The sequence below is a fragment of the Marmota marmota genome, unplaced genomic scaffold (assembly GCF_001458135.2).
Source record: "Marmota marmota marmota unplaced genomic scaffold, marMar, whole genome shotgun sequence".
Taxonomy (NCBI): Eukaryota; Metazoa; Chordata; class Mammalia; order Rodentia; family Sciuridae; genus Marmota; species Marmota marmota.
In genome coordinates this window covers 9,197,332-9,216,646 of record NW_025999905.1, presented here as the reverse complement: position 1 = coordinate 9,216,646, position 19,315 = coordinate 9,197,332, and the positions used below count along the sequence as shown (strand labels likewise).

Below are 19,315 nucleotides of genomic sequence, written 5' to 3'. Positions count from 1 at the left end.
GAAAGAACACAAAATTCAGATTCAAAATATCTAAAGTTGAAACCAGGCTCTTCTACTTATGGCGAGCTTGGGCAAGTCACTCAACCCATTTTAGGCTTAATTTAAAGTGGAGTTCATGGTAGCTTTCAGTACAAGATGGATATCTAAGTCTGTAGTCTTCTAAATTATCCTTTGAATATATTTGGAGGGGAGATCATACCTTCCTGGAAATGAGAGAAAAGTCTACTTAGCAAAACTGAAAATTCATGAAAGCTGAGTATAGGCAAGATCAAAGTGAGAAAGGACTGATAGGCCCATAACCTAATACATATTAAAGAAAGCCTATGGGGCTAAGCCATCTAATGGTGTATGGGGGAAAATTTCAATTCTGCTGGAGATTCCAAGAAGTTCATAAGACCTAGAGTATTCATGGTGTGGAAGCCACCCATAGTGTAAACCTGGCTTTGGAAAACTGAGGTCAGTCAGCTAATAGCTGTAGGCATCCCTTACAAAGGGATCCTAGCACACATACGTTAAAAATAAAGATCTATAGTCAAACAGAGAACAATTTGAAAATGGAAAAGTATGATGATCACTGACATTTTTACTGGAGTGGAGGTAATTAAGAATAAACTGAATGGTATAGAAATCAAATCAGTTGGTTAGAAATTCATGACACTGAGGAAGAGGTTGAAAAGATGAAAATTATAAAGGATCCACAGAAAATCATGACAGATTTCCAATATACACAGAACCAGTTTTCCAGAAAAGACTGAACAGAATGAAAATCAATAATCATCCAGATAATGGAGGAAAAGCACTAATAGGAACGAGGTGTTTTTAATCTTTCAGGCTCTTTTTTTTTAAACATTTATTTATTAGGTATAGGTAGACACAGTATCTTTATTTTAATGTGGTGCTGAGGATTGAACCCAGTGCCTCATGCATGCGGGACAAGCACTCTTCCTCTGAGCCACAATCCCAGTCCTAAACTTTCAGCATCTTTAAAGTATATTGACTTTGATTTTCTTAACCACCCCCATGATATCAAATTGGCTGTGACATTTCCATGACCATATCCAAAGAATAAAGGGGACCATTTTCTTTACACTTCTTGATTTTCATTGAGGAAAAAAACAAAACAACAAAAAAAAACCCTTTCCTTTCCTTGGATTTACCCTCATATTTCATAGGCAAAAATTACACTACAGTGTTTATAGATAAACAGTTTTTCAGGAAGGGGAGCACCATGATTGGGTTAAAATAAAACAGACCAGAGGTTCTCAACCTCAGCATTTCTGGCATTCCAAGTCTTTGTTGTGAGGAACTGTACTATGCATTATAAGGAGTTTAAAATTCTCCATCCCCAATGTGGCAATCAAAAATCTCCCCTGGTATTGCATTTGGTTGCATGAAATAGAAGATTAACTCGAGGAACTATGTCATCTTTCAGTGACTACTACTCTGTTCAGATTTTTGAAGCTATCAAAATAAAAATGACTCCCTATAGAAAAATTTTGACTTTTTATTCTTTTAAAGAATGCACTCAAGCAATAAACTTTCCTCTTTGTACTGCCTTCATAGTGTCCCAGATATTTTGATATGTTCTATCAGTGTTCTCATTTACCTCTAAGAATTTTTTTTATTTCATTCTTGATTTCTTCTATTATCTATTCATCATTCAATTGTGTATTGTTTAGTCTCCATTTGCTATGGACCTTCTATTTTTTATTTTATCGCTGATTTCTAATTTCATCCCATTGTGGTCTGATAGAATGCAGGGTATTATCTCTATTTTGTTTCGTTTTGTTTGTTTGTTTGTTTTGTATTTACTAAGAGTTGCTTTGTAGCATAAGATATGGTATATTTTAGAGAAGGAGCCATGTGCTGCTGAGAAGAAAGTATATTTGCTCGTTGATGATGAAATATTCTATATATGTCTGTTAAATCTAAATTATTGATTGTATTAGTTAGTTCTATAGTTTCCTTATTTAGTTTTTGGTTGGAAGATCTGTCCAGTAGTGAGAGAGGTGAAAGTTTATTGCATTGAGTGCATTCATTAAAAGAATAAAAAATCAGCAAATAAATGACCTAACACTACATCTCAAAATCCTAGAAAAAGAAGAACAAATCAACACAAAAAGCAGTAGAAGACAGGAAATAATTAAAATCAGAGCTGAATTAATGAAATTCAAACAAATGAAACAATTGAAAAAACTGACAAAACAAAAAGTTGTTTATTTGAAAAAATAAATAAAATAGATAAACCCCTGGCCACACTAATAAAGAGAAAAAGAGATAAATATATTATAAAATACAAGATGAAGTGCTGGGGTTGTAGTTCAGTGGTATAGTGCTTGCCTAGCATGTGTGAGGCACTGGGTTCGAACCTCGGTACCACATATAAATAAAATAAAAGGTACATTGACAACTAAAAAAGTTTTTTTAAAAATAAAAGATGAAGAAGGAAATATCACAATAGACACCTCTGAAATATAGAGATAATTAGAAACTATTTTGAAAATTTACACTTATAAAATAGAAAATATTGAAGACATGGACACATTTCTAGAGACATATGACCTACCCAAACTGAATGAGGAGGTCATACATGATTTAAACAGATCAATTTTAAGTAATGAAATAGAAAACACCATAAAAGCCTACCAACCAAGAAAAGCCCAGGACCAGATGGATTCTCAGCCGAGTTCTACAAGACTTTCAAAGAAGAATTAACACCAATACTCCTTAAAGTATTCCATAAAATAGAACAGAAGGAACCCATCCAAACTCATTCTCTGAGGCTAATATTGCCCTGATATCAAAACCAGACAAAGTCACATCAAGGAAAGAAAACTCAGAACAATATCCCTGATGAACATAGATGCAAAAATTCTCAATAAAATTCAGGCAAATCACATACAAAAACATATTAAAAAGATAGTATACCACGATCAACTAGGGTTCATCCCAGGGATGCAGCGTTGGTTCAACATATGGAAATCAATAAACCTAATTCATCATATTAATAAACTTAAAAACAAGAATCATATGATCATCTCAATAGATGCAGAAAAAGCATTTGACAAAATACAGCACACCATCATGTTCAAAACACTAAAAAAACTAGGGATAGTAGGAACATACCTCAACATTGTAAAAGCTATATATGCTAAACCTAAGGCCAGTATCATTCTAAATGGAGAAAAATTGAAAGCATTTCTGCTAAAAACTGGAACAAGACAAGGATGTCCTCTTTCACCACTTCTAGTCAACATCATCCTTGAAACTCTAGCCACAGCAATTAGACGAAAGAAAAGAAAAGACAAAAGAAATAAATTAAAGGGATACAAAAAGGTAAAGAAGAACTCAAATTATCACTATTTGCTTTTGACATGATTCTATATCTAGAAGATCCAAAAAATTCCACCAGAATACTTCTAGAACTAATAAATGAACTCAGCAAAGTAGTAGGATATAAAATCAACACTCATAAATCAAACACATTCCTATACATCAGTGATGAATACACTGAAAGAGAAATGAGGAAAACTACTCCATTCACAATAACCTCAAAAATACCTGGGAATCAATCTAATAAAAGAGGTGAAAGACCTCTACAATGAAAACTACAGAACACTAAAGAAAGAAATTGAAGAAAACCTCAGAAGATGGAAAGATCTCCCATGCTCCTGGATAGGCAGAATTAATATTGTCAAAATGGCCATACTACCAAGAGTGTTATACAGATTAAATGGAATTCCTATTAAAATCCCAACAGCATTCTTCATAGAAATAGAAAAAACAATCATGAAATTTATTTGGAAAAATAAGAGACCCAGAATAGCTAAAGCAATCCTCAGTAATAAAAGTGAAGCAGAAGGCATCACAATACCAGAACTTAAACTACACTACAGAGCTATAGTAACAAAAATGGCATGGTAGTGGCACCAAAATAGACTTGTAAACCAATGGTACAGAATAGAGAACACAAACACAAACCCACACAAATATGGTTATCTCATACTAGACAAGGGTGTCAAAAACATTTACTAGAGAAAAGATAGCCTATTCAACAAATGGTGCTGGCAAAACTGGAAATCCATAGGTAGCAAAATAAAATTAACTCTCTATCTCTCTCCCTGCACAAAAATCAATTCAAAGTGGATCAAAGACTTAGGCACTAAAACAGAGACCTAATAGAAGAAAAATAGGCCCAAATCTTCACCATGTTGGCCTAAGATCTGACTTCCTTAACAAGACTCCTAAAGTGCAAGAAGAAAAATCAAGATTCAATAAATGGAATGGATTCAAACTAGAAAGCTTCTTCTCAACAAAGGAAACAATTAATAACATGAGGATAGAGCCTACAGATTGGGAGAGAATCTTTACCACATGCACCTCCGATAAAGCATTAATCTCTAGGATATATAAAAAACTCAAAAATCTTAAAAAAAAAACAATTAATAAATGGGCTAAGGAACTGAACAGACACTTCACAGAAGAAATACAATTGATCAATAAATATATGAAAAAGTTTTCAACATCTCTAGCAATTAGAGAAATGCAAATCAAAACTACTAAGATTTCATCTCATTCCTGTCAGAATGGTAATCATCAAGAATACAGGCAACAATAAATTTTGGCGAGGATATGGGGAAAAAGGTACATGCATACATTGCTGGTAGGACTGCAAATTGGTGCAACCACTATGGAAAGCAGTGTGGAGATTGCTCAGAAAACTGGGAATGAAACCGCCATTTGACCCAGTTATCCCACTCCTTGGTTTATACCCAAAGGACTAAAATCAGCATACTTGGTGGGGGTTGTGGCTCAGCGGTAGAGCACTCGCCTAGCACATGCGGGGCACTGGGTTCAATCCTCAGGACCACATAAAAATGAAAGAAAGAAAGGAAGGAAGGAAGGGAGGGAGAGAGGGAGGGAGGGAGGGAGGAAGGAAGGAAAGAAGGAAGGAAGGAAGGAAAGAAAGAAAGAAAGAAGGAAAATTAGCATACTATAGTGACTCAGCCACATCAATGTTTATAGCAGCTCAATTCACAATGGCTGGACTGTGGAGCCAACCTAGGTGTCTCTCAACAGATGAATGGATAAAGAATATATACTCAATGGAATATTACTCAGCTTTAACAAAGAGTGAAATTATAGAATTTGCCAGTGAATTGGTGGAGTTGGAGAATATTATGTTAAGAGAAATAAGCCAATCTCACAAAACCAAAGGCTGAATGTTTTCTCTAATATGCGGATGCTAATTCACAATAAAGCCAGAGGCATTAGGGAAGAACAGCATTACCTTAGATTAGTAGAGGGAAGTGATGAGAGGGAGTGGGGGGATGTGAGGATAGGAAAGATAGTAGAATGAAACATACATTATTACTGTATGTATATATGTGACTCCATGACCAATGATTCTGCAACATGTACACTCAGAAAAATGAAATTATATCCCATCTATGTATGATATATCAAAGTGCATAAATGCATTCTATTGTCATGTATAACTAATTAAAACAAACAAAAAATTTTTAAAAAATATTTTGAGTTAATTAGAAATACAATTTATTCTATGGGTTGGTATTTTCACATATGCAGCTTATGAATACAGTTTTTACAATATAACCTTAAAATATTAATTGATGCATTATAAACATTGTATTTGTCATCTTTCTATGTGTAGTATGGGAGTTTATACCCAGGCCTTCATGCATGCTAGGTGAGTGCTCTACCACTTAGCTACTTACCCAGCCATCTTAAGAGGATTCTTCAACCATTAATCATCCTTTAATGACTAAAAGACAGTAGTAAGATAATATTTCAAAGATAGTATTTAAAATTAGAATTGAAGCTATTCTCCATTGAACCAAATTACCTTAAACTTACCAGGTAACCCAGCATCCACAAAAAGAGTATTTCTTTAATAAAAACAGTATGATCTACAGAGAAGTATCAGGTGAGCTGTTGACAATTCCTAGTATACTAACCATAGGGACAAATTCTAAGGTGATAAAAAACTTATGAAAAATAAATATAAAAATCACATAAAAATAAAGAAAATTAGGGTTGATGTCATGGCTCAGTGGTAGAGCATTTGCCTAATATGCATGAAGGCCTGGGTTCAATTCTCAACACCAAAGAAAGAAAGAAAGAGAGAGAGAGAGAGAGAGAGAGAGAGAGATTGTATTCATCTACAACTAAAAAAATCTTTAAAAAAAATACAGAAAGAATAACATCAGAAAACTCTTAAGGGGAAAAACAAAAACCACCACGTGATTTCAGACAAATAGAGTTTAAAAAATGATTAACATAAATGTACCCCCAAATTTTTTAAATTTTGCTTAATGTACATACATGTATTTTAAAGAATTTAGTACTGAATATAATCTTTAGTAGAACTATTTGTAATCTATTATACAATAAACCAATATTTCAAAATATTAGTTTAAAATTATATAATCCTATTGACTTTTATTACTTGCTTTTGCTCTCAAAATTGTCTGGGTTTAGAGGATAAAATACATTAAATTACATTTCACACTAGTGAGAGAGACCCAAAGACTGATCAGCTGATTCGACCTAATTTCACTACCCCATAAATACTTATTCTTTCTCATTCTCATCTGATGACCTATTAAAGTGAGTATTAAATGAGAAATTAAATAAGGATGCCAGAATATTTTGAGATTTAGCTATAAACCATCCCCAGGCAAGAACAAGTTGAAAATTTCCCCAGTCCAATCTCCAACAGGGACATTTAGGGATTATGGTGCAACTCTTTCTTTGCTTTATAAATACTGGATATAAAATTAAAATTATAGATCCAGCTTCTTAACCCCAGCAGGAAGGATCACATTTGAATAGCATGTTCCAGGGAAAGTCCTGTTTAAGGAAGAAAACACAATTAGACAAACACACAAATCAGTGGTGCAGTAAAAGAATAATATAACCTGGCTACATGAGGTCTCCTCAGGATCACAAAAATGGTTCAGTTTGGAAAAATGATAAGCCTTTTTTATCAAATGAGGAAATCCATATCACTCTTTATAAGAGATTTAGTTTGGGAATAATGGCTGCCTTCTCAACATGGTAAACAAATTCAGTACTGTATCTAAAGAAAAATACTAGAATCAGACTCTCCCTGATACCAGGGACAAGAAAGTCATCATTCCCATATTTAAGAACTGTATTTGTTAATATACTCAGAGAAAATAGACAAAGAAAGGAGGGGAGGACAGATGAAAAGATGGAAGAAGGAAGCAATTCATGAATGATAACCTGGATTGGGGAGTAGCAAACTGTTTCTATAAAGGGTAAGTGAGTAACTATTTTGGACTTCACAGGCTGCACAGTTCCTGGTACACATACTCAGCTTTGCTGTTGCAATGTAAAAGCAGCTACAGATGATATGTGAGCAAAGAACAAGGCTGTGCTCCATCCACCAAATCTTTATTTGTAAATTGTAAAATTTGAATTTTATACAATTTTCATGTATCACAAAATATGATTCTTCCTTTGATTTTCCCCCCATCCATTTAAAAGTATAAAAGCCATTGTCAGATCCTGAGCTACACAAAACAAATGAACCAGTTGTTCACCCCTGCTTTAGATCATTTTAAGTAATTAATTAAATAATATCTATTAAATATAAATAAACCTATCTAATTGCTTTTTTTAATTTTTTGCACAAGATTATAAAGAGTGATCAAATTATGAAAATATTTAATTTTAAAACAGCATTTTGTTTCATTCTCAGAAAAAAGGATCTGATTTCTGTAGTAGTTAATTATATTCCTGTAAACAGAGTAACCCTTAGGAATTTCAATTTGCTTTGTATCTAATCTGCAAGCCTCCCAGAACTCTCATTGAGACAATGGCGTACACAGTTTCTACATTCATTTCCCACCCCCACCCCCCCTTTTTTTTTTGGTGCTGAACTCCAGCCAAATAATAAATTACCCTGGGAAATAAAAGGTAGGGGAGAAAGACACAAAGATGGTCTTTGGCCTCATTTTATGAGGACATTCGATCTTAATTTAGAGACGAAAGCTTTTCTACTGAGAGAAGCATGAGAACTGGAAAGATACAGAATTTCTCAGACAACCCTAGTCTGGTAAGTTTGCAGGTGACAACACTCCTGATTCTATAGGTGAGGTTGTAGGTCAGGTGTGTGGGTGTGTCTGTAAACCCACACCCCTTTTTAACCAGAAACATCCAGAGCACACTTTCAGCAAGAGCACTGACTGGTTCAGGTAAGCAAACAGTTTCCAGATGCCTTAAATCAGCAGTCAATCTCTGTTATATTTAAATGATTAGTTTTTGCTCTTTGAAAGTGAGGTTTTTCCATAAAGGGTGGGAAAGTGAAATGAAATTGTATTTTTCTTCCGGATTTCCTATGCTGGTTTCATAGTTTTATTCTTTATTTATAGTAATGATAGTAAACTTTAATTTAAAAAATGACTCTTTCAAAATTATGCTAGAAGTTACAATGGTTCTTTTATTGTACATTTTAAGTTTTTGTTTTATTTTAAAACATAGAAGTTTTTAACATCATACGCAAGTAAGTGGCTTAGGTTAAATTACTTTTGAAGAGTGACATCCTGGTGTCAGAAAACGCTAACTAGCCAGTTTATAAAGCCTAATTTTAGATATTTGGTTATGCGCTTGCAAAGTATATAAACAACTGCAATGTCATATTCAGCTGTGTCCCAAACAGCTTAGTCTTGCAACTGATAGTAAAGGACCCTAAGCAAGACATCCTTTACCAATGAAAGTATTATTAAAAAAAAAAAAAATTCAAGTTGTATTGCTGTCATAGAATATAGTTAATATCTATTTTAATTTATCAAACAATATAAAACAAAAACTTAAGATTTTTACTTTGAAAGTATTATTTGTATTATTTGGCAATAATACAAAAATACTTAAAAATAATGCAGGGGCTGGGACTGTAGCTCTGTGGCAGAGCACTTGCCTAGCATGTGCAAGGCACTGGGTTTGATCCTTAGTACCACATACAAATAAAATAAAGGCATACTACAAAAAAAATTTTAAATAATAATATTTCAGTTCCCGTTCAACTCTAAACGTGGTAGGTTTAAAATAGCAGATATGATAAAGTTACATGTTCTTTTTTTATGTAGATTCCACCACTTATTTCTGTTCCTAACAGAGAACCTTTCTAATGCTTTCTCCAGATTAACTTTTCCTAGTTCTTCTTCACATCCAAGATCATAGAAGAATGTAAAGGCAATTTCAGACCCTCTTTTCAAGGAAAATGAACAGAAGTTTATAACAGTTTCCAAACGGTTTCAGGGTTTTTTTCTTTGTTTGTTTAGCCTACTGTAGTTCATCCATAGACTTTCTTGAAGCTACTAGAATCAGGTTAAGACCCTTTTCTAGCTGGGTGCAGTGGAACACACCCAGTGGCTCGGGAGGCTGAGGCAGGAGGATCAAAAGTTCAAAGCCAGCCTCGGCAAGGGCAAGGCGCTAAGCAACTCATGAGAACTATCTCTAAATAAAAATACAAAATAGGTCTGGGTTTGGGCTCAGTGGTAGAGGACTTGCCTAGCATGTGTGAGGCACTGGATTTAATTCTCAGCACCACATATAAATAAATTTTTTTAAATAATAAAAGCCCACCAACAACTAAAAAATATTTTTAAAAAATAAAAAGAAAAAGACTCTTTCCCAAGTTGCTTCAGTTTCTCCACTGCACCTCTCAACCCGACTAAACCTGCTCTTCCCACGCTGGGATTTGGTCCCAGCATCAACTATCTCTATCCCTTACTAAAATCTCCCTTCTCTTTTGATTCAGCCTTTAAGATACAAGATGACCAGTCCCTAAGGTACAAGCTGACATTCTGAAATGTTTTATGGTTTAATAAGTTATACGAACTTAAAATGAGATCCTTATCAGATACTGTGGTTACTGTTTAACAAGGGTTTTAGTGTCTGTCTACAAAGAAAGTAATAAATGGGAAGGGAAGTAATTTAAATAAAGCTAACCTTAGTGTCAAATAATATCAACTCAGAGAGGAAACAGAAAATATACATCACTACAAAGGAGAAAATGCTAGAATGAAAGGAATGAGGAAATGTCTGCAGAAACCTAGAATCTGTAAACTTCACTGCAAAGTTGCTGCTCCCCCATGCTACAATTGCTATTTAACACTGACTACAATATTACAGATGTTTTGCCAATGCTAAGTCATTGTGTCTTATTAATCTTTCAACTTTTCGTAATACCTAATACAGTTAAATACAGCAACTTCTGTGTTTGAGCAGAATTTATAAACAGTCTTTTACTGTATTTTGGTCATTATTTTGGTGGGGAACTCACTACTGAATAACACAAGTCAATGAGAAAAATGACAATGAAGTTAAGCGAATATATACACATGAAGGATATAGGTACATTTATTTCTATTCTTTATACATATGTTTAATTCATAGCAATTGAAAATATTTGATTTTTAAAAAGAGCTGAATTTATAAACTGAGGGGCAAAAGGCTGAGTACCTGTTGACATTTGACTACAGAGACAAGACTGATCTATACTCAATTTTTCCTCTGATTTCCATTTTAAGCAATGTTTCTTGGTGCCTAATCTCATTTTGATATAGAGTTAGAGTGTTCTATTAGACTATTAGATTCAGAAGAAGCAAAAGACAAAGACCATTCCTGCATGCTAAAGTCACCTTTGCATTGCACTTTGCAGTTGAAATGTGATTAACACCATCTTAGTTGAGTCTCACTGGTAGGCTGTGTGCACTACAGGGCAATCCAGAAGCAGGATCGTGAGTCCTCATCCTGTTCTCTTTCAACTACATCTCACCATGACCAGGGTATACAGAACCTGACTTTTTTCCACCTGTACATTTGCTAAATTAATTGAATTTTTAAAATATTTTTAAAATAAAATGTGAACCAAAGTTGTAGGTGGTTACACTGTGTGAAATTAAAGAGCAACCTGTCAGCACAGGTTCTGTCCAGCTCTTAGCCAATGTCTTTTAATCACAGCCTGAAGGAAGCCAGTAGATACTGAAAATGCCTTTTGTCATCTAGCTTCCTCTGAGGGATTCTCTGGAAGACATCATGTTACACTCAGCTTTGGCCCTGTGCCTCTTATTTATCACAGTTTCTTCCAGCCTTGCCCTTGTAATCAGAAAGGAAAAGAAACCTCCACAGACCCTGTCAAGAGGTACTGTAATCTCATTTTATTTTCTAAACTCAATCACTTGGATTGTTTTTAAAAATACCTAATATTTTAACTACTATGAAGCAAAGAATGAACTAAATGTTTGTTGCATATGACAAACTTGAGTTAAAAAAGAAAGAAGGAACCAATTAAGATTTTAGGCAGTGAATCAAACCAACCCTCAAATAATAATAATTTTTGTATCTTTTGTAGAAATAGTGGGAAATTGATTTGATATCTATAATTTGGTAATTAGAATCCTAGAAAATTATTGATCGATAATGTCATAACGATATCCTAAAAGCAATTTAAGATTCAGAATTTGCTCAGATTCCCAGTATTCTATTTATTAAGGCAAGAAAATAATTTGGAATGATTTTATCCAAGGTTACTTAGAAAATGATACTTTATCCCAGACGCTGAGAATTTTGGTTAACCCTATAATGACTCTGGAAATAACTGCAGTTTTAGATATCAATCTAGACTTGTCATTGGGTACTGGTTTAGAAAACATTTCTAATTTTGTACTTACTATTTTTACTCTGTCCTAAGAAACTAATATATCTTCATGTAGGAAAAGAAAGTGTTCTGAAGAAAAAATTTTCAGAGTTGGTTCTTATCTTTCCAATTAACAAAATCATTTGTCCCCACGTTTAATTCAAAACTATGGGTATAATCACAAAGCACTTGACCACTATTTGGTAATTTGAATTGGGCAAACAAATTGAGATCAACCATAGTGTAATTTCAAATTCTAAAGCACTTCCTGACTTTCCAAGTCCATTCATTTCTTAACAGATATACTGAGTACCAGCGAAGTACATCCATCATTATTTACTAAGTTCAACTTCAGTTGAACCATCAAACTAACTATATCTAGAAAGGCAATACTTTTTTGTTAAAGTAGTAAAAATGGAAAATGTTTTCCTATATATAATTTATTATATAGATCTTATCAGGTTCAAGGCCATGGGCCTATTTGACGCACAGTCCTAAATCCTTCATACTATAATCTAAATGGACAGCACTCTTTGTAAGCCAGTTATAAATGTGTATCCTTAACACCACATGCTATCCAACTGCTTAGTAGCTGAGTTAAATGTCGGTAGTTAGATATCTGCTTACCAAAACCCACCCAGAGCTCTTCTGTAGTCCTTAATTAATACATTGATTTCTCCCTTCTACTTCAGGATGGGGCGATGACATCACTTGGGTACAAACTTATGAAGAAGGTCTCTTCCATGCTCAGAAAAGGTAAAATACCTCTCAGTTAATTTTCATAGATTATACAGATGCCTAATAAAAGTACTCAAAACAGGCACGTAACCTTTTGAAGGGTTGCCACACATATTTGTTCTACTCTTGTATTTGGTTTGAAAAAATAGTTGCTGTTAGAACAGATTTTTTTTAATTAAAAAAGGCTATAAATACTACTATATTAAATTCTTCATCACCTTAGCAAGCTTTTGAATATAAGTTGTAGAAACAAAATAGTATTACTAATTAGGCATAATATAAGCTTAAATAGGAAATTGATTTAAGCCAACAATCCTTCAGCTTGTCTGTTTATCAAAACAATCTGGGGCCTTTTTCAAACTCATATTCATAGTTGATCAACCAAATACTCAATGGCCAAAAGTTTTTATCCTTAAAGACCTATTAAATATTTGAGAAACCTAGTATTTTTTAAATCTCCCCAAGAATTTATCAAATATCTAAAAAACATCCAATTCCAATATTCCTTCAAGAAATAATATACCAAATTAAATGAGAATTGGTTAAGCATTCTCAAAACTGGCCAAATATTACAAAAAAAAGAGAAGTCTACAGAATATTATTTCCAAATATTAATGTAACAAACAACATATCAGTAAAGTACAGCCTTGATAAAATGAGGTTTAGTCTGAAAGTTCCAGGATGATTAAAGATTAAGAAACATATTAAATAAAATAATTTAATATGTATAAAGAGGCAAATCATACAAATATCTTCTATGTCCACAAATGCTGGAAAGATGTTTAATAGAATGCAGTATCTATATCTGAAATTTTTAAGCTGATATTTTAAAATATTAATTGATTTAAACTGAACTTAACAAGAAAAAAATAAAAGTTAATATCATGTTTACTGGGATAACAAAGAGAAGTCCCTCATTCATGTCTGAGTAAGATGTCTACCATAGTATGCTTATTTTAAGTCCTCTGGGTACTAGAAGAATGAGAGGTTATATTCCATTTTCGTATGATCTATCAAAATGCATTCTACTGTCATGTATAACTAATAAGAACAAATAAAAAAATCTAAAAAAAAAGATGTTCCCCATCAGCACAACTATTAACTATTAATTATTATTCTGGAGGTATAGACAATGAGACTAAATGACAGTGTAAAAGTATAAAACTTGGAAAGGAGAGGATACAAGTATCTTTGCATATGATGCCTGCATACATGAAAAACTAAAGGGAAACAAAGACTAGATGGAATAATGAAAACTCGAATTACACGAGAATAAATTAACATAGAAGTCAATAATAGAACTTAAATACATGAGAGTACATTCAAATAAATTTTAAAATATCCTACTTAAAATGGCAACCAAAAAGTTTAAATACCTCAGAATCAACTTGGCAGAAAATGTAAAAAAGTTATTGAACTAAAATTAACTTGATAACCTAGAAAACTTAATTCCTACATACAAAACTTACCAAGACTAAAGCATGAAGAAATAAAAAAATTTGAATAAACCAATGAGCAAAGAGATTTTATTCATAATAAAAATCTCCCATCAAAGAAAAGTTAAGGATCTGAAAACTTCACTGCTGACTTCTACTAAGTTTTTAAAGAACTAATACTAATCCTTCTAAACTTTCCCAGAAAATTGAAGAGAAAAGACTATTGCAGGGCTGGGGTTGTGGCTCAGTGGTAGAGTGCTTGCCTAGTATGTGTGAGGCAGTGGGTTCAATTCTCAGCACCTCATATAAATAAATAAATAAAGGTCCAGCAATAACTAAAAAATATATATTTAAAAAAATTTTAAAAATAATATTGCAAAACTCATTTAGTAAGGCTAGCATTACCCTATTTAAAAGTCAGACAAGGACACTATAAAAAAGAAAATTAGTACTGGGGATGTAGCTCAGTGGTAAAGCACCCTGGGTTTGATTCCCAGTATTAAAACAAAACAAAAAACAAACCAAAAGAATGATTCACCATGATTGAGTAGAATTTATCCCTGGGATGCATTTAACATATGCGAATCAGTAAATATGAGATACACTACTTTCAAAGAATGAAAGACAAAACTCAGATGATCATTTCAGTAGATTCAGAAAAGCATTTGCAAAATTCAACATCCATTTAAAATAAAAACTCTCGACAATTTAGATACAGAAGGGACGTGCCTCAACACAGTAAAGCCCTGTGATGAGCCCATAGCTACCATGTTCAATGGTGAAAGGTGGAAAGATTTTTCTAAAAGATCAGGAATAAAACAAGGATGCCCACTCTTACCACTTCTGTTCAACACAGTACTATTAGAAGTCTGTGTAATTAAGCAAGAGAAAAAAGTATCCAAATCAGAAGTTTAATTTCCCTGTTTGCATGTGATGAGATCTTATACAGAATAAACCCGAGAAAGATTCCACCAAAAGCTGTTAGCTAAAAAACTGAATTTCATAAAGTTTCAAGAGACAAAAGCAATATATGAAAATCAGTAGTGTTTCCATACACTAACAATGAACCATACAAAAAAGAATCAAGAAATCAATCCCATTTATAATAGCTATCAGTGTATGTACATACACACCATCCCCCCACCTCTCAAGAATAGATTTAATCAAGGTGGCAAAATATCTATGCACTGAAAACTATAAAACATAGATGAAAGAAATTGAAGAGAACACAAAGAAATGGGAAGATGCAAGGACTGGAGAAATTAAAATTGTTAAAATGTCCTCAGTACTCAAAGCAACCTATAGATTCAATACAATCCCTATCAAAATTTTAATATTTTCCACAGAAATGAATAAAAACTATCCTAAGAAGACAAAAATCCCAATAGTCAAAACAATCTTGAGCAGAAAGAACAAAGCTGGAGGCATCATAATTCCTGATTTCAAAATCAACTACAAAGCTATAGAAATAAAAATAGCATGGTACTAGCATAGAAACAAACCCATGTGTTTTTCCATGAAACACAGAGGAAAACCTAGATATAAACCCACACATTTATAGTGAATTGATTTTTTTTTTTGATGCCAGGGATTGAGTCCAGGGTCATCCTCATGTCAAGCACATGCTTTGCCACCAGGCAACACCCCTAATCTGTAGTCAATTGATATTTGATGAAGACTCTAAGGATACACAATGGGATAAATCAGTCTCTTCAAAAAGTAGAGCTTGTAAAACTAGGTATCCACTAGCAGAATAATTAAATCAGAAGTTCATCTCATACCATACACAAAATTCAAGCAAAAATGGATTAAAGATTTACTTATTTACTTACTTATTTGGGGGTATTGAACTCAGGAGCACTCAACCATTGAGCCCACATCCCCAGTCCTATTTTGTATTTTATTTAGAGACAGGGTCTCACTGAGTTGCTTAGCGCCTTGATTTTGCTGAGACTGGCTTTGAACTCTGATCCTCCTGCCTCAGCCTCCCGAGCTTCTGGGATTAGAGGTGCATGCCACCACAACTGGCTTGGATTAAAGATTTAAATGTTAAGACATTTAACTGTAAAACTACTAGAAGAAAACAGGAAGCAAGCTCCATGATATTGGTCTGAGCAATGGTTATTTGAATAAGACCCCAAAAGCAGTGGCAACGAAAGCAAAAACAGAAGAATGGGATTACATCAAACAAAAAAGTTTCAGCACAACTAAGGAAACAATCCATAAAGTAAAGAACCTGTGGAATGGGAGAACATATTTGCAAACCTTGCATCTGAAAAGGGGTTAATGTCAAAATATATCAGGAACTCAAATTACTCAACAAAACAGGTAATGGGCAAAGTAGACATACAAATGACCAACAGATAAAATACCCAACATCTCTCATCATCAGAGTAATACAAATTAAAACCACAGAAGATATTACTGCATCTGTTAGATCAGCGATTACAAAGAAGATGAAAGATAGCAAGTGTTGGCAAGGATATGGAGGAAAGAGAACCCTTGTACACTGTTGATGGGATTATAAATTAGCATAGTCATTTTGGGAAACAACATCATTTCCTCAAACCACCAAAAATAAAATTACCATATGATCCAGCAATACCACTACTGGGTATGTACACCAAAGGCATGCTGTGGAGACATCTGGACTCCCTTGTTCGTTGCCACACTAGTCACAATAGCCAAGATATAGAAACTACCTGTGTATCCATCTAGGGATAAATGGATTTATAAAATGTGGTATATACTAATGATAGAATATTATTCAGCTTTAAAAAACTAAATTCTGTGATTTGCAACAATATGGATGAACCTAGAGAACATTATGTTAAATAAGCCAGGCAGAGAGAGAGAAATACTATATAAAATCACCTATATGTAGAATTTTAAAAAGTTATATACATAAGTAGAAAGGAGAATGGTGGTTGCCAGAAACTGGAGGAGGCAAAGGAGAGGATGGGAAAGGAGAAAGGTTGGTTAGCAGGTGCAAAGCTGCATTTAGATGGGAGGAGTAAGTTCTGATGTTCTATTGCACAGCAAGGTAACTATATTCATAACAATGTAGATTTCAAAATAAATAGAAAGTTTCTAAAGTTTCTAAGTTTCTCACCATTAAGAAATGATAGTTATTTGAGTTGACATTTAGGCTAAAAAGAAGCAGCCAAAAAATAATGAAAAAATGCTCAGCCTCACTAATCACAAGAAAATGAGGTATTAAAACCACAATGAGGTTTCAGTTCATACCTTTAGATTGGGTATGATCAAAAAGATGAAAACTAACACATCCTGGCTAAAACATAGAGAAAAAGGAACCCTTGCTCATAGTTGATGAGAACATAATGTAGTAAGAGCCATTATGAAAAATAGTGTGGAGTTTCCTCAAAAACTTAAAAAGTAAAAGTAAAATTGATGGTCACACAGGTATATATCTAGAGGATATAAAATCAATATGTCAAAAATCTGTATTTCCATGTTTATTGCAGCACTATTCAGAATAGCCAAGTCATGGAATCAGCCTAAGTGTCCATGAACAAATGAATATGGAAAATATGGCACATACATACTCTGGGGAATTTGATTCAGTCTTTGAAAGAATGAAATATGGTTATTTGCAAGAACAAGGATGAATTTGGAGGATATTGTGTTGTTTGAAATAATTCAGGCCCAAAGCAACAACTATCACATGATCTAACTTATATGTGGAGTTTTAAAATGTCAAACTAAGAAAAATGTAATCGTGGTTACCAGAGGATGAAAGTGGAGAAGTGGGTACTAGGGAGATACTGGTTATAGGACACACATTTCAATTAGGAAGAATATATTCAGAGACATTATGCATCATGATGACAATAGTTAATAACATTATATACTTGAAAATTGCCAAGAGAGTAGATTTTACTTGTTCTTATCATAAAAAGTATGTGAAGACACGCTTATGTTTAAAAACTTGATTTAGCCACGTCATAACATAGAGATGTATCAAAATACCATGTTATACACAATAAATATAGAAAACTAATATAAACATCAATATCTGCAATTCTCCTTGTCAACTAAATTGGCCATCTGTTACTAGAATATTTTACATGATGAGTGGTAGGAAACATAGATTCTGAAATAATTAGTACTAAAGAGAATTTGGTAGCCATCTGTGAAAATATTAAAAAATTGGATTCTTACCTCACACATTTATACCAAAACAGATTACAAAGATGAATTTTATAAAAATTAAATAATTAAGGTACTAAAAGATACTATTTCAAACATGTACTTAAGTCCTTATAATAAGGGAAGTCTAAGATTAGGGTGAGATGAAAATAAAGCTATTCAATTCTCATCCTAGCTCCTCCTCTTGCCTTACCACATTCCTGCCCTTAATTGTGGCCCAGTTAAAAGGAGAAAAGAAAAAGAAGCAACTAAAATATGTAGTATATTGAATACATGAATTTTCTGCATAACAAATAAATACACATAAGCAAAGGAAGAAGGCAGAGAGAGAGGAGAACTGTAGTATATATTACAAAGGTGAATTTCTCTAGTATACAAAATATTCCTAAAAATTAATAGAAGTTCAAGACAATAGAAAAAAAAGTAGCAAAGGATGTGGTAGTTCCAGAACAGAAAAATAAGTAACTCAAACATAAGATAGGCTGATTTATAAGATAATAAAACCACCTTAACTTCTGTCTTACTACTGGATTAAAAAGTTTAAAACTTGAGAACTAATTTTCGTGAAAGTAGAGGAAGTAGTTACCATTCACATTACCCGAGTGAATATGAATTGGTATAGCTTTTATGCAGAATATACATCAAAATTATAAATGCACATACTCTTCAACCTAGAAATTCTGTTTCTGAAACTTATTCACAGAAATACCTACCCATCCATAAAAGCATATGTAACTACATATTCACTAAAGAAATGTTTATATAAATCTAAATGTTTAGAAGCAATCTAAAATGGGAGATTGGAACAATTTAAATACCCATCTTCCAGAAGACAGATTTATATTAAAATATATCCATTTAATGGAGTATTACACAAAAGGATCATATCTATGATACATTTATGCAAATACATGTGTGTTTGTATATGTGGGTTTTATTTTATTGTATTTTTTAGATAGGGTCTTGCTAAGGTTCTCAAGCTGACCTCCAAACTCGGGATCCTCCTGCTTTAATCTCCTGAGTAGTTATAGTATAAGCATGTGTCATTGCACCCAGTCTGGTTTTGTTTTGTTTTGTTTTTTCCCTTGCAGTACTAGGGATTGATCCCAGGGCTTTGTGCATACTAACCAAGTGCTGTACCATTGAGTTACATCCATAGCCCCATTTTTTTTTTAATTTAAAGAAAGAAATATGTATATATGCATGCACATACACATGTACATGAATCTGGACTTATTATATATATATATATATATATATATATATATATATATATATATAC

General features: G+C 33.2%; 1 protein-coding gene across 1 annotated transcript in view; it reads left to right on the top strand.

Annotated features, from left to right (window-relative positions):
- The first annotated feature begins 7,957 nt into the window (after positions 1-7,957).
- Positions 7,958-19,315, top strand: part of Agr3 (anterior gradient 3, protein disulphide isomerase family member) — a 16,797-nt gene continuing 5,439 nt past the window's right edge. The window contains exons 1-3 of the mRNA XM_015498158.2: positions 7,958-8,243; positions 11,059-11,194; positions 12,382-12,445. Coding sequence (XP_015353644.1) covers positions 11,089-11,194; positions 12,382-12,445 — 170 coding nt within the window. The 5' untranslated portion in view covers positions 7,958-8,243; positions 11,059-11,088. The remainder of the gene's footprint in view (positions 8,244-11,058; positions 11,195-12,381; positions 12,446-19,315) is intronic.